The sequence below is a fragment of the Trichechus manatus genome, unplaced genomic scaffold, assembly GCF_000243295.1.
Source record: "Trichechus manatus latirostris isolate Lorelei unplaced genomic scaffold, TriManLat1.0 scaffold00132, whole genome shotgun sequence".
Taxonomy (NCBI): domain Eukaryota; kingdom Metazoa; phylum Chordata; class Mammalia; order Sirenia; family Trichechidae; genus Trichechus; species Trichechus manatus.
The window spans coordinates 1,906,129-1,928,104 of NW_004444068.1; the positions used below are offsets into that span (position 1 = coordinate 1,906,129).

At 36.1% G+C, this 21,976-nt stretch overlaps 1 protein-coding gene across 6 annotated transcripts in view; it reads left to right on the forward strand.

Annotated features, from left to right (window-relative positions):
* XRN1 (5'-3' exoribonuclease 1) overlaps positions 1-21,976 on the forward strand; it is a 116,795-nt gene that overhangs the window by 19,198 nt on the left and 75,621 nt on the right. For all 6 annotated transcript variants that reach the window (XR_002825402.1, XM_023739332.1, XM_023739328.1 and 3 more), the window contains 7 exons: positions 3,740-3,829; positions 4,442-4,598; positions 6,090-6,209; positions 14,503-14,672; positions 15,570-15,690; positions 15,787-15,885; positions 19,526-19,629. Coding sequence is in view for 5 of the 6 variants with exons in the window: in XM_023739332.1 (XP_023595100.1) it covers positions 3,740-3,829; positions 4,442-4,598; positions 6,090-6,209; positions 14,503-14,672; positions 15,570-15,690; positions 15,787-15,885; positions 19,526-19,629 (861 nt within the window). In the remaining variant the exon portion in view is untranslated. The remainder of the gene's footprint in view (positions 1-3,739; positions 3,830-4,441; positions 4,599-6,089; positions 6,210-14,502; positions 14,673-15,569; positions 15,691-15,786; positions 15,886-19,525; positions 19,630-21,976) is intronic.

Here is a 21,976-nt window from a genome sequence, read left to right on the forward strand (position 1 = left end):
GAGAGTTAAGTGACTTGCCCACAGGGCTTCGAACGGGTTCGGAACTGTTCAGTAATTGCCAAAGTAAACAAAGGCAGCGGACATGTTGCTTAGCAACCATATCTGTTGCCTGTGGGATTTTTACCCCAAAACAGTGGTGCCCCACTCAAAGGTGGCAACCAATTGTGCTGCTTTGAATGTTTGTCATCCGGACAGTCTGGCCAATAATCCGGTCTCCCACATGGATCCTGAAATTTTCAGGAGCGTGATGCGGGAGATTGCATTATTGGCAGGGCTGTGGAGAGTGACACACATCCAGTGTGGTTGGCCACCATCTTTGAGCGAGGCACCGCTGTTTGTTTCCTTTGTTGTTGTTCAGTGCTGTTGAGTTGGTTCCAACTCATAGTGACCCTATGTGTGACAGAACGAAATACTGCCTGATCCTGCGCCATCCTCACAATCGTTGCTGTGTTTGAGCCCATTGTTGCAGCCACTGTATCGATCCACTCATTGAGGGTCTTCCTCTTTTATGCTGACCTTCTACTTTATGAAGCATGATGTCTTTCTCCAGGGACTGGTCCCTTCTGATAGCATATCCAAAGTACATGAGACAAATTTGTTCATTCTTCTGGCAGTCCACGGTATATTCAGTGTTCTTCACCAACACCATAATTCAAAGGCATGACTTCTTCTTTGGTCTTCCTTATTCATTGTCCAGCTTTCCCATGCATATGAGGCAATTGAAAATACCATGGCTTGGGTCAAACACACCTTAGTCTTCAGAGTGACGTCTTTGCTTTTTAACACTTTAAAGTGGTCTTTTGTAGCAGATTTGCCCAATGCAATACATGTGTTTGATTTCTTGACTGCTGCTTCCATGGGCGTTGATTGTGGATCCAAGTTAAATGAAATCCTTGACAGTTTCAGTACTTTCTCCATTTATTTTGATGTTGCTTATTGGTCCAGTTGTGAGGATTTTTGTTTTCTTTATGTTGAGTTGTAATCCATCCTGAAGGCTGTACTGTAGTCTTCGATCTTCATCAGTAAGTGCTTCAAGTCCTCTTCACTTTCAGTAAGCAAGATTGTGTTATCTGCATATTGTAGCTTATTAATGAGTCTTTCTCCAATCCTGATGACATATTCTTCTTTATATAGTTCAGCTTCTCAAATCATTTGCTTAGCATACAGATTGAATAAGTATGATGAAAGGATACAACCCTGATACACACCTTTCCTGATTTTAAACCACGCAGTATCTCCTTGTTCTGTTCAGGCAACTGCCTACTTGGACCAAAGTCAGATGAGCAGCAGATTTAGTTGCTGTGCAGCGAGTTTGCTGCTCTCGTATACATTGGCAATTACTGAACCCTTCCAAGTCAGTTCGAAGCCCTGCTTGCCCTAAGTGCCATAGCTTGTTACTGGCTGAGCCGTGATTTGAACTCAGGCAGTCTGGCTCCAGATCTTAACCACTAGATAAGGATGCTTCTCTGTAAGTGAAATCAGAGTTTTATGAAGTACTACATATCCTTATCGCTTGCAGTGTACTTGGCTATCATCTATCCTATTATTTTATTTTTTAAATGGTAAAGCATCAGTATTAGATCTACTCCAGTATCTGCCCAGGAGTAGACTCAAGCTTTCAGACATTGCTCTATGAAATATATACTGTCAGACTGTCTTCTAGTCTAGACATAGTCCTTCTGATTGGTCCAGAGACTAGAAGGATAGGAATTTTAGTACAGTTCACCGGCTCATTTGAAGCTTTGTCAGGTACCATTAGCATGCAAGACTTTTTAGACTTGAGAAATATTTTACATAGTTAACACTTTTAATCCTTTATTCATGATTTTTTATACATCCTTGATCACTGTTATATAAACTATAATACCTATAGTTAGCATTAAATTATTAAGATAAGTGACTAATCTTCTGCTTTCTTTCCCTTCCCTTTTATATATTACAATATAGACTTACAAAAATGAGATACCATTTGTCTGCCCAGCAAATTAGTAATTATCCGTTTAAATTGTTATATTCAGTGTTGGTCCAGGAGTCGTGGTAGAGTTCTTCCCTTAATTACTGGTGGGAATATAAATTGGTAAAATTATTTTGTAAAGGACATATTCAGAAGCTTTTAAAATATTCATCCTTTTGTCCCAATACTTCTATTAATCTCTCTTAAAAATGTAAACTCAAATACAGAAGGTTCTTATAAACAAGGATATGTATTACAAAATTATTTGTAAGTAAAAAATTAGAAATAATTGAATGGCCAAAAAGTATTCATCAGAATTGTCCTCATTATCGTCATCGTCATTACAGTCACCATCTCTGCCACCTCCACCATCTCCAGAACCGTTAAACTGATGCTATCAGAAAGTTCATAACAGTTTGCAAAGATGCTTACAGTTTATTATTAAACACAAATTTTAATGATAGTATACAAAATCGTATATGCAGTATACTCTCATTAATGTTTTTTTAAAAAAAAAACCTAGACATAGAAAAAAGACTAAAAAATATACCAAAATGTAATAGTGGCACTATCCTAAACCCAGCGCAGTCGAGTCGATTATGACTTACAACAACCCTATAGGACAGAGTAGAGCTGCCCCATAGGGTTTCCAAGGCTATAAATCTTTATGGAAGCAGACTGTGACATCTTTCTCCCACAGAGCAGCTGGTGGGTTCGAACTGCCAACCTTTCAGTTAGTAGCTGAGCACTTTAACCACTGCATCACCAGGGCTCCCTAAGTTCTGGACACCCACAAAAACCAAACCCATTGCTTTGAGTCGATGCCAACTCATAGCAACCCCACAGGACAAAGTAGAACTGCCTCATAGGGTTTCTAAGGCTAAAATCTTTACCGAAGCAATTGCCACCTCTTTCTTCCATGGAGCAGCTGGTGGGTTCGAACCATAAACTTTTTGGTTAGTTACCAAGTGCTTTAACCACTGTGCCACCAGGACTCCCTTAGTGGTTGCTATAGGGTGATAGAAATACTTCATTATACAGATTTTCAATAATGAGAAATTATTTCTTTTATAATGAAAAAGTAATAAATTTTATTTTGAAAAACATACGTCCCTGAAATATGGAGATATGGAATGTCTTAGTGTATTCCTACCTGAAGTTAGGTAATAGAGACTAACAGGTTAATAGCCACTTTTGGCATTAGCCTAGGCCTGTCTTCTCAGTGATTTGAAGATTTGTTTTACCGAAATGGTATTTGGTCTTTGAGAAAGAAGGTATTAGAGGGAAAATTGTTCAGAGGATAAAGCACTTTTGCAAAGGTCATGTAGCTACTGTAACTAGATTTTAAGATCGTCCTGATTTCCTCTTGTGCTCTTCTCAGGCATCCTCCCCGATAAAGAAGATTACCACTCCCTCTCCCATCACATCCCCACCATTTAGGGGAGTGGTAGTGTTGCTTTATGGAAAACTCACTGGCTAAATCCTCAAACTTTAAACCAAAGGAAAATATATTGACTGAGTAAATATTAACAGCAGGTTTAACTGTTCTGATAGTCGATTTAGGAAAACTATAAGGCAAACATTTAATCTGACATTATAGAATTTTTTTAAAATAGTATTTTGGAGTTTCTGATTATAGTTTTTAGCTAACTTACTCATTGATTAAGTAAAACAAGTGCAAGGCAAAATCTGGTCAGTGCTAACAGATAATCAAGCTCTAAAGAGACAAGCCTGTCTTCAAAAAATAATGTAGTGAAATTTTATTTTATTTTTTTCTCTTTTCAGTGACTTTCTGGCTGATCAAGCTGCATGTTATGTTCAGGCAATACAGTGGATTTTGCACTATTACTATCATGGAGTTCAGTCCTGGAGCTGGTGAGGGAATAAAAACAAAAATAAAATTGTATCTTTTTATAATGGTGCATTCTACTGTGATCTCATATGGGATGTCTTTTTCTTTTATGATGGTACTTAGAAAAATATACATACAGCCAAGTTTAAATGAATACAAGTAATCTCTTTTTACATGAAAATATTTAAAAAAACCTTTGTCTAACAAAGATGTTTTCATCCCTCGCTCCCAGGCCTTTGCTTAGAGGGCCCGGGCCCAAGTGACCTAGCTGAAGCTTTTCCTACCGCCTCTTTTCTTTCATTCTAAGCATCTTATTTTTTAGAAGATTCATTATCAATATTTTGGGAACTAAAAGAAGCATTACATCAAAGATATCCTTCTATTACATAGTACATCCCAATTTTGGAATTGTGAAAATGCACTTTGAAAATTAAAGAAATATAATGTTTATTGCATTTAATATTTAATGCACAGTGCTGCATGTGTTGTATTCAAGTGATAGAATTGTGGGTGACACTTTCTTTTCCTGTAAAATTATTGCTATGTTTTGTTAAACTATGGGGAAAAGGTATATACTTAGTATCGACCTGTTTCATAAAGTTACTAGTTGTTTAAAACTCAGTTTTGTTTTACAGGTATTACCCTTATCATTATGCACCTTTTCTGTCAGATATCCGGAACATCAGTACGCTTAAAATCCATTTTGAGCTAGGAAAACCTTTTAAGCCATTCGAGCAGCTTCTTGCTGTACTTCCATCAGCTAGCAGAAATTTGCTTCCTGCGTGTTACCAGGTGAGCTTTAGAATTCAGTGTTTTATGTCCTTTTTGAAATTTAAGAGTTCCTCCAAACCTAGACTCATAGCACCTGAATTTATAAAGTAGCTAAATATATTAATTTTCAGTTTTACATATAGTATTTCTTTAACAAGTTTCATGAGAAATAATTCTTTGAAGTTAGCTTAGCTTCAAAAATGCAAACAAACTCCATGAACCATTCAAAGTCTAGCTTCTTCCTTTTCTGCACTTTAAAGCACATCTCGACACTGAAGAAAGTAAACTATGACAGGCAAAATCCGAAGCCATCTACTTTGTCCAAACTTTTACATTCATGCTTGTTCTCTTTTTCCCTTCTACCTATTAAATAGGAATAGTTCTAATGAGTCATTTTTCTCATCAGAAGTTTTACCTCAGGGTGTATTTGGGCTTTAAGCATTTCATTTATCAAATTCTGGGATAAGCAGATTTTTCTGGTTAGCATATTTCACACAGCCAAAGGAAAATATTTCCGGAGGCAGAGGGGAGATTCACCAAAATTTCACTAAACCTATTAAACTGATTCTGAAGGTAAACTTAATATTTTAGGGTATCAGTCTGTTCTAATTCCGTGGTCTGGTCCTAGAAATTAGAGCAGAGACACAGACACAGACACACATACACAGACATGTTTGCTGCTTGAACAGTGTCAGGCTCCTTCTGCATCTTCCTTAACGTGGCCTCTTGCCTCCCTTTCTTCATAAGTTTCTTTGATGTTTTTTCCCTGCTTTTAGATACACTGAGGGTTGATACTCAACCACTCTGCACTAGTGGGACCATGCAAGTGTTTTACAGTCACATCTGTTTTGATTCCTTAGTGCCCATGCCATACTGGTTATGAAATATGTTGTGTATTGCCCTTGGAAATACACTGTTTTATTTCTTTTTTAAAAAAGTTTTATAACCCTCCATATTAATATCCTAGAAGACATCTTTATGCTTTGTCAACTTCGTTATAAAATCTCTAATAAAAATGTGTCTTATTGGACTGTTTCCCTTTGATATTAGTGAGTCTTGGATTTTTAGATTTTTTTTTTTCCTTTTTAAAATATCTTGGAGGATGGTTGTTACATTGCTTAATAGAACACATTTGTTAGGACATGAAGGTAAATTGTTAATTTAAGGTTAAAGATGGAGAACTACTATAAACCTATGAAATTAACCGAAATGAAGTCCAAATGGTAAAATAGAATTTAGGTGAAAATTCAGAAAATAGAAAGGACAGAATTAAAGTTCAGAGTAAAGATGTTTTTGCTGCAAAACTAGGTCAGCAGAGCAGGAAAGTGATGAGTAGCGGTGGAATTAGAAGTCTGATAGTTAAAAATCAAAATATAGTTAGTGTATTTGAATATGTCTAAGACATAAAAATTTAGTTTGCTTGGAAATTTTGAGGAAATATAAATACATTAACAAAAAGCTGTATTGATATTAGTTCTTATATTTTTATTACATTATTTTATATTTTCACAGCATTTGATGACCAGTGAAGACTCGCCAATTATAGAATACTATCCACCTGATTTTAAAACTGACCTAAATGGGAAACAACAGGAATGGGAAGCTGTGGTATTAATACCTTTTATTGATGAGGTCAGTATGTGAAATAATTATATATACATGTGCATTCTTAATCAGATTATTTAGCATAACTTAATGAGCACCGGGTTTTAATCACCATTTGTGTTTTGTTCATGAGATTTATCAACTCAGTTCTTCATTATGTGCATCAAAACGTCTAGATACGCTAATTATAAGAAAGCTGCAGTGGCTTTATTAATATTAGACAATGTAGATTTCAGTACAAGGAATATAACCAGAAATTAAGAGCGATATTTCATAATGATGAGAGAGTCAAGTTCATCAAAAAGACTCAACAATTCTAAATGTATACGCACCTAATAACAGAACTTCAAAATACATGAAGCAAAAATTGTGAGAATTAATAGAGGAATAAACAAATTCAGAATTATAGTTAAAAATTTCAACACTTCTCTGAGGAATTGATAGAAACAACAAAATGGATAAGGATGTAGAAGAATAACAGTATAAATCTACTCAACTTCACTGATATTTTGTAAAACACTAACACCCAACAAATGCAGAATACTCATTCTTTTTAAGTGAATAAAGAACATTCACCAGGGTTATGTCCTCAGCCATAGAACATGTCTCAAAAATTTAAAAGAATTGAAATCATACAGAGAATATTGTCCAACCACATGGCATTAAATTAGAAATCAGTAACAGATATCTGGAAAAATCCCCAAATATTTTAAAATATAATAACACACTTCTAAATAACCCACGAATGAAAGATTAAAAGAGAAGTTAGAAAATATTTTGATCTGAATGATAATGAAAGCACAGCATCTGTGTGATGCAACTAAAGCAGGGCTTAAAGAGAAACTTAGTGGTTCTGAATACTTATACTAAGCAAGAAAAAGGTTTAGAATAAATTATCTAAGCTCCCACCTTAAGAAGCAAAAAAAAAAAAAAAAATTAAATCCAAATTAAGCAAAATGGAGGAAATGATAAAGACAGGAGCAAAAATCTGTGGAAAATGAACAGTGGGGAGAAATTAATGAAACCAAAAGTTGGCTCTTTGAAAAGATTAATCAAATTGATGAATCCTACTGCTCACTTTGACAGCACATACACAAACTGATGAATCTTAGCCAGACTAATCAAGAAGGAATAAAAAAAAAGAGGAAGGGAGAGATGGAACACATATTAGGAATCAAAGAGGAGGCGTCCTATAGATCCTACAGATATTAAAAGGATAGGTAAGGGTTATTATGAACAACTTTATGCCTATAAATTCAACAACACAGATGAAATGAACACATTTCTTTAGAGGCACAACTTAGCAAAACTGGCAAAAAAGAAATATAGAATCTGAATAATTCTACATCTTTTAAATTTTTAATTCTTCCCATGGAGAAAATTCTAGGCCCAGTTGTCTTATGAATTCTATTAAACATTTAAGGAAGAAATACCAATATTACACAAACTTTCAGTAAATAGAAGAGTTACTGTTTCCCAGCTCATTAGGCCAGCATAATCCGGATATCCAGAATGGACAAAGATTACAGGAAAAGAAAATTACTGACTAATACTGCTCTTACAGGTAGATTCAAAAAATCTTAACAAAGTAACACCAGATAGAATCCAGCAATATAAGAAAAATAATACTAGTCACAAAATGGGATTTGTTTTAGAAATGTAAGGTTTAATCAGTGTAATTTATCACATTATTAATATTCAACACCCATTCTTAATAGAAACTCAGCAAACTGGGAATAGGAAGAAACTTCCTCCACCTGATAAAGGGCATCTAAAAAAACCTATTGCTAACAACACTTCTAAATAAGAGTAAAAGACTGAACATTTTCCCTATTAAAAAAAAATAGGACAAGGATGTCCATTTTAACCACCTCTCCAATATTGTACTGGGGTCCTTAAGTGCATTAAGCCAAGTGCGTTAAGGAAAAGAAATAAAAGACATACAGATTAGAAAGGAAGAAATAAAATTGTCTGTATTTGTAGATGACATTATTATCTATGTAGAAAATTCTAAGGAATCGTCAGAAAAGCTACTAGAACTAATAAGTAGATTTAGCAAGGTCACAGGATATTAAAATCAGTATGCAAAGATCAATTGTATTTCCATATACTAGCAACAAACAATTGAAAAATACAAATTTTAAAAATTCCATTTACAATAGCATTAAAAAATATACATACACCTAAATTAGTACCACTGAAACAAAACTTGGAACTGGCAGAATTACCACATTCTTATATTCTTTTTGGAAGCAAAAGCCCAGAACTTAGATACGTAAGAATGAAAGTAGATATGTAAGATGTGAAAAGGAGAATTCCTGTTACAGGAAATAGTCAGTGAAATGAATGGCACTGGAAATTGCCCAGTTGGAATACATGATAAAATTTTCAGAACTGAGAGATTGATGGGACCCATTTGTACCTTGCAGAGAGGATTATTAATCTAATACTAAGAACAGGAAGAGCTTGACCTCACACGTGGGTTTGTCTCTTTCTCACTCATAGACATACATGCGTGTGCACACATGCACACACATCCTTTTCAGTTTGAACATGTGTTAGGCCTCCTTCCATGTCTATCCTTTTATCAGAATCTTCCAGCTAATTTGTGATGGAGGATGAGGAGTGGGCAGTAGGAGGATGAGAGAGGTAGGTGGTGGATGTGGTTTAAAACCATTTTATTTTATCACAGTTCTGTGAGTCAGCAATTTGGGCTGGGCTCAGCTGGGTGGTTCTTTTGCTGATTACACCTGAGGTCACTCAAGCTTGGCAGTCATCTAGTTGCTCATGGAGCTGGTTGTCTGAGATGGCCTCACTCCTGTGATTGGTGGTTGATGTTTGTTGTCATCTGGGGCCTCTCTCTAGGTAATTTCACACCCTCAGGGAGGCTAATCTAGGTTTATTTGCGCTGTGATCTTGGGTTCCAGGAATGTGTAAACAAAAGCTACAGGATCTCTTGAGCTTTGGAAGTTGTACAGAATCACTTTTACTACATTCTTCTGAATAAAGCAAGTCACAAGGCCAACCCATATTTAAGGAATTGGAAAATAGAATTCACCTATTCGTATTTAAAGGGGCTTATATACAAGGATAAGAAGAATTATTGCAGCCATTTTTGCAAACCATCAGCTGTAGTCTGCTCTCTGACTGCAATAATTTACATCCCATTCAAATAGGAAGCACACTAACTTCTTAAGCATCAGGGTCAAGATCCAGACTCTTATCTTTAAATCAGGTCCGGATGTGGATGAGGGTTCTCAGATGCAGCTCCTCTGGTGTAGCTTTCTTAATTCAAAGATGTGGGAATTAAAACTACAAGGTAGAGACTAGGACGGGATAACCACAATAAGTCACTCCCATCAAAAACGGAAGGAACGAGGCACATAGCAGTCAGTGGCCTATAGTAGTTGTTAAATCCGGCTTAAACAGCATACTATCAAGTCCCTAATAGCCTATTCTTGGGCAGGGATTTGAACTGGTTCGAGCTGCTTCAGTCATGGCCAACAAAGCAAAACTGGAACAGACCCAAATTTTTTAAATTTGGGTGATCCAAATAAATAAATAAATAAGATTTGGGTAATCCAAAATGATAACCAAAATGGGAAAAGTTACAGGTCAAAGTCTTGGAATGGGAGACTCAGAAGAGGTGTAGAGCCTTGCTAGGAGCCTGATGTGTGAGAGTGGATTATTGGCAGGACTGTGGAGAACGACACACATTCAGAATGGCGCGATTGGCCACCATTTTTGAGTAGGCACTGCTCTGCTGTTTCCAGCTCTGCACAAAATCAGATGGGCAAGAGATTTGGTTGCTGTGCAGTGTGTATGCTGCCCTTGTTTTCTAAGAGGGAAATTAAGTTTCCAGCAGGCTTCAACCCATAAATTTTCCCATTCTGGGTATCGTTCTGGTTCACCAAAATTTTGAAAATTCAGGTCTGTTCTGGTTTCGCTTCCTCAGCCATGACTGAACCAGGAAGAATTGGTTCAAAGCCCTGCTCTAGGGGTGGAGAATGTTTCCTGATTAGAGCCCGAATCCATTCCCTAGGTGTGTTTCCACAGTCTGTTTTCTATGGGCACTTGGTTCTGTCCTCTGAGATGTAGGGGTGGATAGGAAGCAGAATTGAGTAGAAGGAAAGGTTGGGCTACAAATGCTTTTTCGACAAAAGCCTCAACTGACCCTAGAGGTCGCTCTGAAACTTGAATGACTCTTCAGAGTTGTTCCAAACTGTGGTGAAAGGCCTCAGCCTTTATACTCTTCATCTATCAGACCCTGGACGCAGGATTCTTTTTGCAAGGGTGTATGACCTTGGATGAGATGACTCTTCATTTGAAGATATTTCCCAGAGAGGGTCAACAGCTGAAAGTTGTAAGCCAGCAACACTTCCAGCATCTGGGAGAATAAGTCCTTTAGTACTAAAGGGGAACCTGAGCAGCACATCACGGCATCAGCTGCATCAGTGTACCTTAAAATTATGCTATTCTGAAAACCGAAACCAAATCAGTTGTTGTCGAGTTGATTACAACTCGTGGCAACCCTATGTGTTTTCAGAGTAGAACTGCGCTCCATAGTATTTTCAGTGACTGATTTTTTGGAAGTAGACTGCCAGGCCTTTCTCTCAAGGTGCCTCTGGTGAACTCAAATTGCCAACCTTTAAGCATAGTAGCTAAATGCTTAACTATTTGCGCCACCCAGGGACTCCTATGCTGTCCTCAAGATTGCTAAAGAACTATGTCTCTCCTGAAGATGCTAAAGTATTCAACATTACAAGAATAAGATGTTACATATGCATGCCCAGGGCTTGGCACACCAGAAAAATCTTTATATTCTGAATGTGAAGAAGGATTAGACTCAAACTTTGAATGTGATATTAGAGAAGAAAATAGGAAATAAGTATCATTGTCAGATAGTAAAAAGTAGTTGTGCAAATTAAATTTACTTTTATTTCTTGAAAGGCTGTTAATATTTGATTGTTACTGTACAGTACCAGTGGTACCTTAGAGTCAAGTACCATAGCATCTGTTCTATTCTGTAGTGTTTTCCAGATTTTGCCACTTTCTTCCTCATTCTGTCACTTCTGTACTGTAAATGCTTTGAAAGTGACATGGAGAATGTTTGGATTAAATGTCTAAGAGGCCACTCTGGAAAACAGTTTGGCAGTTTCTTATAAAGTTAAACATAACATTTACCATATAGTCCAGCAATCACACTCTTGGGTATTCTAGAAAAGTGAGAATTTCTGTTTACACAAAAACCTGTACACAAATGTTCAAAGCAGCTTTATTTGCAATTACCCCAAACTGGGAACAATCCAGATGTCCTTCGACAGGTGAATAGATAAACTATAGTACATTCATACAGTGGAATACTGCTCAGCAATAAAAAGAAGTGAGCTATTGATAACAACTTGGATGAAAAAAGTTCACTTGAGTGAAAAACAGTCAATCTCAAACAGATATATATTGTATGATTCCTCTTATATAATACCCAAAATGACAAAATTATTGTGATACAAAACAGGTCAATGGTTGGCAGGGGTGAGGGCTGGGGATAGATTATGACTATAAAAGGGTAGCATGATGGAGTTCATGGTTCTGTATACCAGTTTAGTAGTGATTGCATTAATCTATACATCTGATACCGTTGCATAGCACAGTACGCCAAAAAAGAGTCACGTATGAAAACCGGTGAAATCCAAATAAGTGTGTGGTTTAGTTAATAATGTACCAATATCAGTTTCCTGGTTTTGATAACGCACTATAGTTATGTGTAAGATGTTGTCATTGGAAAAAGCTGGGTAAAAGGTATGTGGGAATCCTCTAGTATTTCTGCAGCTTCTTGGGAGCTTTAAATTATTTTAAAAAAAAAGTGTAGGAGAGCCATCACTCTTGTCCAGCATAACGTTCTGTCATTGGCAGTGTTTCTCAATGGGGTATGCAGTCCAGGGAAAGGAGTATAAAGATGTCTTCAATTAGCAAATATTGGTTGGAAATCTCCTCTGTGTCAGGCTAAAGGCAGGACACATATATGATGCCATGTTTAGCATATTTATATGTACTTTTTTCCTATTCATACAAATAAGTTTATGCATGCTCTCTTTTTCTTGGAATTTTATGGAATTTGTTGTGAAATTGAGGAATTTATTTCTTTTTTCTTTAATACAAATGTTAAAAGCTTTTGTGTGTATGTTAGAGTGGAGTTCTTGTGTGTGTATGTATTTAAATATTTTATATTTGCTGTCTTGGGCTTTTGTTTATTATTATTTTGCTTTGCTTTAGTTACTTTTTTTTTTCTGTAATAATTAATATTAACAGCTTCTGTATATCCTGCCATGGTCATGTTGTTGTTGTTAGGTGCCCTCAAGTCGGTTCCGACTCATAGTGACCCAGTGTGCAGCAGAATGAAACACTCCTGGGTCCTGTGCCATCCTTATGATCGTTGTTATGCTTGAGCCCATTGTGGCAGCCACTGTGTCAGTTCATTTTGTTGAGGGTCTTCCTCTTTTTTGCTGACCCTCTACCAAGCTTGATTTCTTCCTCCAGGGACTGATCCCTCCTCATAACACATCCAAAGTCTGTGAGACAGAGTCTCACCATCCTTGCTTCTGGGGAGCATTCTGGCTGTACTTTTTCCAAGACAGATTTGTTCATTCTTTTGGCAGTCCATGGTATGTTCAGTATTCTTCGCCAACACCATAATTCAAAGGCGTCAGTTCTTCTTCGGTCTTCTTATTCATGGTCATAGAAATATGAATAACATGTATTCATAGGATTTTTTTTTTAATGAGATCATACATAGATATTTTCTACAACTTTTTCTTACCTAATAAAAATATCATGGGCATCGCTCCAAGTCAGTGAATAGAAATCTAACTCATTCTTTAATAGCAGCATAATGTTTTATAGTATGAATATACCATAATTTATTCAACCGTTACTCTGATCGATATTCAGGCTGCGTCATGTTTTTTGACACTGTATACAGTGCTGTGATAAAAGTGCTTGTATATTTATGTATTCTTTGTGTCTGTTCATGTATTCGTATGTATTGGAGCTTTTATTTTTATTAGGTGGATTCCCAAAAGTGGGATTGCTAGGTCAACAGGAATGTACATTTTTAGTTTTAATGAATATTGCCAAATTATTTTTTCAAAAAGATTGATCTAATTCACACCAGCAGTGTTTCAGTGTCCACTTCTCTGCTTCTCCAATGCTAGATACTATTGTTCTATTTTGGCCAATGTATTGATGATGAAAAATGCCGTTTATTTTTATTCAAATATGTATTTTCCTGACCCTAATTTGAGTAGATCTTTATGTGTGCGTTTGCCCTTTGCGTTTTCTCTTTCGTAAATTACCTGTTTGTATCCCTTCCCCCATTTTCTTTCTCTTATCTTCTGATTTGTAGCAGCTCTTTGTAGATTTAGGGGTGTTCTTCTCTAGTGTAGCATTTGTTTCTTGATTTGCTTATGGCACCTTCTGTCTCATAAATCTTCTTTTAGTTAAAAATAACATTTTCCCTTAAGGCTATTAGATTTTTTTTCTCTCTTGCTCAAATAAGAGTTCATACCACTAAATTGTCAATCCTCTCTTAGATTTTCTCTTTAATACGTTTATTGTTTTATTACTCTGACACTTGTTTTTGTTATGGCATGAAATTGGGAAGTATGTGTGCTTTTTTTCCTCTATTATTTCAATATGATATCTGACATAATGGTTTTTGGCGTAGAGTTGAATCTGTTGTTTAATTCTCTATGGGTCTCTTCTGGTGCCAGTATTAAAGTGTTTGGACTATAGTAGCTTTATAAAAAGTGATAGTATCTGGTAAGACAAGTCCCCAATTATTTTTTGCTGCTCATACATTAATTTTCACATATGAACACTAACATAATTTTGTCCTTTTAAAAAAAAAAATTTTTTAACCATAGAGATTCTGATTGGAATAGTATTAAGTGTGTGAGTTAATTTGGAAAGATGGACATTTCTCTACCATTGCAGAATTTGTAAAGTAAAATATTAATGCTCTGTAAATCATGATTAATTATGACAACTTTACATTTTAAATTTAATTCTCTGCTGCTGTTCCTATCTACACTTAAACAGCTTCAGATGAATTTACAGCTGCAGCAGTATTCTACGGCCTTTTGAGGTGAATAGATAGTGCATCAGGTTTTCATATAATGAAATGGAAAAAAGTTTCATCAGTTAAGATTTGTTTTTCAAGAACACAAACGGGGATTCTGTATACTGAAGGAAAAGATTTATTATGCATGTCGAGATTACAGAATTTTTATACTTTCACCTCTCTTCAATCTTTTATTTTCAGAAACGATTGTTGGAAGCCATGGAGTCATGTAACCACTCCCTCAAAAAAGAAGAGAGGAAAAGAAACCAACATAGTGAGTGCCTAATGTACTGGTATGATAGAGACACAGACTTCACCTACCCCTCGCCATGGCCAGAAAAATTCCCTGACATACAACGATGTTGCACAAGGTAATGCTATTCGGTAATTTTTCAATAACCATGGAGGGCGGGGGGGAAGCTTTGGAATATCTATTTGGAGAATTAACAAATAGTTTACTGCAGTTATAGTCAATTGATAATGAGTCACATCTGACTTGCCAAGGATCATAGCATCTTTCTTTCTCCTTGTTTTTATAGTTCTCTGCTTGGGTCAGACTGTTTCTCTCTTCCCTTTTCTGTTAAAATTGGCATTTTTTCTCCCAGTTGTATATCTCTGTTCTTTGTCTCCTTCAAGAGGATGTGTTTATTTTTATTGTTTTCATTTCCAGTGTCTTTGCTGCCAGCATTATTTGACACTTTTTGACTTTGCCTCTTATCCCCACCACCCAACTAGAAAGAAGAAATAAAAGAGCGCCTCCATTTTCTTATCTCGAACCCATTTTTTCTTCTCATTGTAATTTCTCCCTTGTTTTTTCTCTTCCCTCATCCCCCTGCAAACAGTCTACCCAGATAACAATAGAGTTGCAGATAAAGTGAACATCTGTCAGTTGTGATATTTCCTTTTGTTAAAACAAAGAGAAAAATGAAATAGGAATTATATAAAGTTCCTATTGCATTCTAGGTTTTGGAACATGGAGGATATGGAGATTTGTATTATGCTTTATACCTTCCTTAATTTTGAAAATTAATTATATATAGTTTAAATTAATGGTAGAAAACCTATACTCAGTAACCTACAGGCATGGTTGTATCTGGACCAGCAACAACAAAGAAGCTGTATCCTCTGTACTTTCTTTGTTTTAAAGGAGGAATTGTTATTCCCTTCTTTAGAAGCAAGGATAACTCTTGCAAAATATTCAAAGGAAAGTTGAAAAACTGTGGTTGCTTGTATGAGTTTAAAGTTAAATACCTTGATTTATTTTCTAGGTACAAAATAATATCTTTAGATGCTTGGCGTGTAGACATAAGCAAGAACAAAATAACCAAGGTTGACCAGAGGGCAGTATATTTCTGTGGATTTCCTACTCTGAAACACATCAAACACAAAGTTAGTGGCTACTTGGTTCAGATTTTTTTCACTTTATTGAATGTGAAGTGATTATTGAGAAAGAATTAGAATTAAATTCTCTGAATTCTTTTAAAGTTTTTTTTGAAGAAAAGTGGGGTACAAGTATTCCAGCAAAGCAGTCGTGGAGAAAACATGATGTTGGAAATCTTACTCAATGCAGACTCGGATGAACTTGTAAGTATTTTATTTATTGTTCATTTATTAGGTTGCTTACTATGCATAAAACTATTCTAGGTTCTGAGGTGTTTGCCAAAGAAGTATAACATGTTTTAAGTTCACAGTCTAAATAAGGATAAAGCAAAGAAGTATTTATACAAATAACAGTTCAGGACATGTGTGATTGTGACACAGTGATCGAAAATAATGCTCCAAAATTTTTAAAAACATGAGCTATGTAAGCTAAAGATTAAGTACACACTTACAGAAGAGGAAAAACTTGAGCTGGTGCTAAAAAAGAGGTTAAAACCAAGAGGAGTAAAGGAGGGGGAAAAGGCATTCTAGTTGAAAGGAATAGCACGAACTGGGAATTGTAGTAAACAATAAATGTGATACATTATCTTACTCTTTTTACCTTTTTTGTATGTGTAAAATATTTTTTAATACTTCTTCTTTTTTTAGAATAAATGCGATGTATTTGAGGAGAAGGAGTAGATATACCTGACTGAAGCAGAGGACTTATATTGGGAAATAGTGGAAGATAAGGTTAAAAAAAAAAAAAACAGATTAAGGCCAGATTATGGAAGACTTGAATACAAGCCTAAGGAATTAGGACTTTTTTTGTGTGTGACTGTTATCTTGAAATTAATATTTTCATAAAAATTAATTTGGTGCCAATATAAGACACTTAGTTGCATAAAGGAGAAATGGAAGAAAATGGAAAGGCCTGCCAAGTTCAGTGGTTGTTGGTTGTTGAAATATTAGGTGATAAGAACATAAACTGTGAAAGTGACAATAGATCTACTAGATGAGCAAGACTAAAGAAAAAAAAATCGACAAGTTTCATTATTTATTGAAATATAGGGGATAAAACGAGGAGAAAAATATTAAACATGGCTTCGAGATATCCAGGCTAATTAACTGAAAAATAACTGCTGTTTACTGGAATAGAAAAGTCAAATGGGAGAGTCTCTAGGATTAATGATAAATAATGATAAAATTTTAAAGTGGTAGTAACATATTCAACTGGAGCCGCCCTGCCAGCCTTTCTCATCCAGGGTTCCACAAGAGATTTAAGCCGTAATGGCCATTTTTAAATCATCCATTGTATGTAATGAATTAATTTATTTTCCATGCATCTGGAATAGTAATAGTTATGTACCATTCTTGGGAGAATTGAAAAAATAATCAGATCATTTTTGTTCTGTGGTCCAGTTGAAGAACCTTAGTTGAGAAAGGCTATTTATAGACAGTATTAATACCTGGGGTAATTTAATACCTGGGGTAATTTAATACCTGGGGTTAGAACTTGCAGGTAGATAGGGATTTAAGAGTCTTCAGCAGAAAGGTGATTGCTGAGGCCTTGGGGCTTTTTTTCCTGAAGAAAAGGAACACTGAGGATTCAGGGTCTCAGCATAAAGACTAACTCACACTTATAAAGGATAGAAAAGGAGCCAGTAGAGAGACACAGTGGTCAGAGAAGTAAGAGGGAATCACTCCCAAGCTAAAGTAGTATCACAGAAGCATGGAACAGAGGCTGTATGCTGCACACGGTTCAGGAACAGTAAAAACTAAAACATGGTCTATGAATTTGAGCTTTAGGGAGTCATTGTTGGCCTTTGAGAATTCCATTCCAATAGATTGATGGGGGCAGAAGACTAACTCCTAAGGACTAGACTGGGACTAAGTACATAGGATATAAAGGTAGCAGGTATTGAGCCTTAGTCAAGAAGTTTATAAATGAAAGAAGGCTTAAGAACATAACTGTAGGTAGAGAAGAGGCAATTGGTCAAGTAAAATCTGTATGAAGGGAGGTAGAGCCAAGGGAGAAAAGAGATCTTAAAGACCCTGGAGAGGGAAGGGATGTTTGTGATCGCAGGATCCCCCATGAGGTAATATGGGAGAGCTTAAGTGAAAGGATTCATCTAGGTAAGGAGGACAGCTTTTTCTTCAGAAACTAAACTAAAGGGTGTGAGATTAAAATTAAAAAGTAGATGTATAATAGGGAAAAGAATAAGTGGGGGAGCTTAGTTCTAATGTTGAAACTCGTTTTATTTATCAGAATAGTCATTCTATTGTTTTGTGTGTTAATATTAAGAAATGTCTAAATATCAAAATAAAAAGTTACCCAAAACAGTCTGAAAATGGTCATCAGTAACTGTTAAATATAATGATTAAAGGTGATACACAGAAAAAAGGTGAATGAAAATATGTATTTAAACTTTAGTTTCAGCTGCAAAGTTGTTGTCTAACCTATGTATATAAATTGAATTGGATAAAACAAGTTCTGTTTAAAGCTAGAATTTTCACTTACAATATTTCCTACTGAATATTTGTAAAGCATTTTATAGTTTACAAAAAGCTTTTGTATACATTATTTATCTTAAAATTAGCATTGTGAAGTAGATTTTATTCTTCTCATAAGAAAAAACTGGGACTCGGTGGAATTTATTGATTCACTTAAGATTCTCCACTCAAAAGAGGTAGAACCCAAGTTTGGCTCCATGTCTCCTGACTTTAAGTCTAGTGTTCCTTTTCATTATATCAGCTACAAATGTAAATGAGAGGAAAATTCTTGGATTTTGAAATATCTATTTGATATTAAACAATGAATAGCCTTTTCTGGACATTCCTGTTGTTCTTTTCACTTTTCTCAGTTTCCGTGAGAAAAATAAGCAAAATAATCATGAGTCTAATTAGTGGGATCATAGTTACAACTGAGGATTGTGTAAATCCACTAATCCAACTCAATTTTACAAATTAAGAAAAATGGAGATTGGAAAAGAAACTTGCTGAGATTCACACACTGGTGGAACTAAGAATCCAGGTGTCTTACTGAACATTTAAAAAAATATATATATTAGGCTGTTTATATGGAGAGTAAAACACTGTAAGTCGGTGCTATTCTGTTTGATTTTATTAAAACTCGCTTCTCTCACCAAGTGATTTCATTCAGGATTAATATCAGTGGCCACCCTTTAGTGCCAGTGCTGTTGAGAAAGTAAGAAGCAGGCAAGCTTCCTGGTGTCCTGATTTTGGCCATGGTAACTTTAAGTACCTTAAGTTGGTTAGAGTGCCTCTCTAATGAGAAGAGATTGGCAGAGGGGAAGGTTAATGTGGAAAATAAGAAAAAGGAAATAGTAATAGAACTGATAATAACAGTAATAATAGCTAAAGTTTATTGAGTGCCTCCTAGTATCTTAACTACTTTTCATGGGTCCATACTAAATTAAAGGGTGAAGTGAAAGCCAGATAAGTAAAAACAACTGAAAACAAATTTTTTCCAAAAAAGGAGAAACGAAAGAAATGGAAACTCTAGAAGAAGAAATTCTGGCAAATTTACTGGGTTGAAAAAGAATTAGCAATAAAGAAAAATTAAGAAAACTAACTGAATTTGAGTGGGTGGAGTAAGTTAATGGCATTAAAGTTGAGAAGAGCATGTATCCTTGAGAATAACTGCCTTGAGTGAGCAAAGTTTTCTGACTTTAATTTTAAACCCATGATATTTTATCTGGTCTAATTATTAAGGTGAGGTTTTGATAGATTTTTAAATACATGGTTACAAGCATTTCAGCTAGCTTTTAATTGTTTAGCTTTGCCTCTCTAAAGTTTTCTCTTGGACCTGCAACGTGAATTAATTTTCTATTTTTACTTTAAGAGTATAGAAAATGTAGCTTCATCAGCGCTTGGAAAGTCTGTCTTTGTTAATTGGCCTCACCTTGAAGAAGCTAGAGTTGTAGCTGTGTCAGATGGGGAAACTAAGTAAGTAAGATTTCATTTACAATTCTTTTTGTTTTTTGTTTTTATTGTTGTAGTTTAAATGAAGTTTACATTTCAAGTTAGTCTCCCATACAAAAATTTATACATACATTGTTATGTTACCCTAATTGCTCTCCCCGTACTGCAGCAGCACACTCCTCCTTTCCACCCCTGATTCCCTATGTCCATTCAGCAAGCTCCTAACCCTTTCTGCCTTCCCATCTCACCTCTGGACAGAAGCTGCCCGTTTAGTCTCTTGTATCTACTTGAGCTAAGAGACACACTCCTCACGAGTATCACTTTATGTCCCACAGTCCGGTCTAATCCCTGTCTGAAGAGTCGGCCTCCGAAATTGTTTTAGCTCTGAGCTGATAGAGAATCCAGGGGCCATGTTTTCTGGGGTTCCTCCAGTCTCAGTCACACCATTAAGTCTGGTCTTATTAGACTTTGAGTTCTGCACCCTCCCTTTCTCCTGCTCGATCAGGGACTCTCTGTTGTGTTCCCTGTCAGGGTGGTCATTGGTGGTAGCTGGGCACCATCTAGTTCTTCTGGTCTCAGGCTGATGAAGTCTCTGGTTTATGTGGCCCTTTCTGTCTCTTGGGCTACTACTTTCCTTGTGTCTTTGGTGTTCTTCATTCTCATTTACTCCAGGTGGTTGGGACCAATTGATGCATCTTAGATGGCTGCTTGCAAGCTTTTAAGACCCCAGACGCCACTCACCAAAGTAGGATGCAGAACATTTTCCTAATAAGCTTTGTTATGCTAATTGACCTAGATGTCCCCTGAAAGCATGGTCCCCAGTCCTCTACCCCTGCTATTCTATCTCTCAAAGTGTTTGATTCTATTGAGGAAACTTTTTAGCTTTGGTTTAGTCCTGGTGTGCTGACTTCCCCTGTAGTGTGTGCTGTCCTTCCCTCCACCTAAGATAATTCTCATCTACTATCTAGTGAGTAACTAACCCTCACCCTCCCTCCGCACCCTCGTATCCATCAAAGGATGTTTTCTTCTGTGTTTAAACCTTTTCTTGAGTTCTTATAATAGTGGTCTTATACAATATTCTGTGACTGACTAAATTCACTCAGCATAATGAGTTCCAGCTTCCTCCATGTTATGTTTCACGGCTTCATCGTTGTTCTTTATCGTTGCATAGTATTCCATCGTGTGGATATACCATAATTTGTTTATCCATTCGTCCGTTGATAGGCATCTAGATTGTTTCCATCTTTTTGCTATGGTGAACAGTGCTACAATGGTGTGTGCATATATCTGTTCATGTGACGGCTCTTATTTCTCTAGGATATATTCCAAGGAGCGGGATAGCTGGATCGTATGGTACTTCTATTTCTAGCTTTTTAAGGAAATGCCAAATTGATTTCCAAAGTGGTTGTACCATTTTACATTCCCACCAACAGTGTATAAGTCTTCCAGTCTCTCCACAACCTCTCCAGCATTTATTGTTTTGTGTTTTTTGGATTAGAGCTAGCCTTGTTGGGGGGAGATGGTATCTCACTGTAGTTTTGATCAGCATTTCTCTAATTGCTAATGATCGTGAGCATTTCTTCATGTGTCTGTTAGCTGCCTGAATATCTTCTTTGACAAAGTGCCTGTTTATATCCTTTGCCCATTTTTTAATTGAGTTATTTGTCTTTTTGTTGTTGAGGTTTTGCAGTATCTTGTAGGTTTTAGAGATTAGACACTGATCGGATTTGTCGTAGCCAAAAATTTTCTCCCAGTCTGGAGGTTGTCTTTTGACTCTTTTGGTGAAGTCTTTTGATGAGCATAAGTGTTTGATTTTTAGGATCTCCCGTTTATCTAGTCTCTCTTCTGGTGCTTGTGCATTGTTACTTATGGTTCGTATTATGTTTATGCCATGTAATAGGGCTCCTAGCATTATCCCTATTTTTCTTCCGTGATCTTTATCGTTTTCGATTTTATATTTAAGTCTTTGATCCATTTTGAGTTAGTATTTGTGCATGGTGTGAGGTATGGGTCTTGTTTCAGTTTTTTGCAGATGGATATCCAGTTATGCCGGCACCATTTGTTAAAGAGACTGTCTTTTCCCCAGTTAACAGGCTTTGGGCCTTTGTCAAATATCAGCTGCTCATAGGTGGATGAGTTTATGTCTGGATTCTCAATTCTGTTCCATTGGTCTATGTATCTGTTGTTGTATCAGTACCAGGCTGTTTTGATTACAATGGCAGTATAATAGGTTCTAAAATCTGGTAGTGTGACGCCTCCCGCGTTGTTGTTCTTCTTGAGTAATGCTTTATTTATTCGGGGCCTCTTCCCTTTCCATATGAAGTTGGTGATTTGTTTCTCCATCTCATTAAAAAATGCCGGTGGAGTTTGG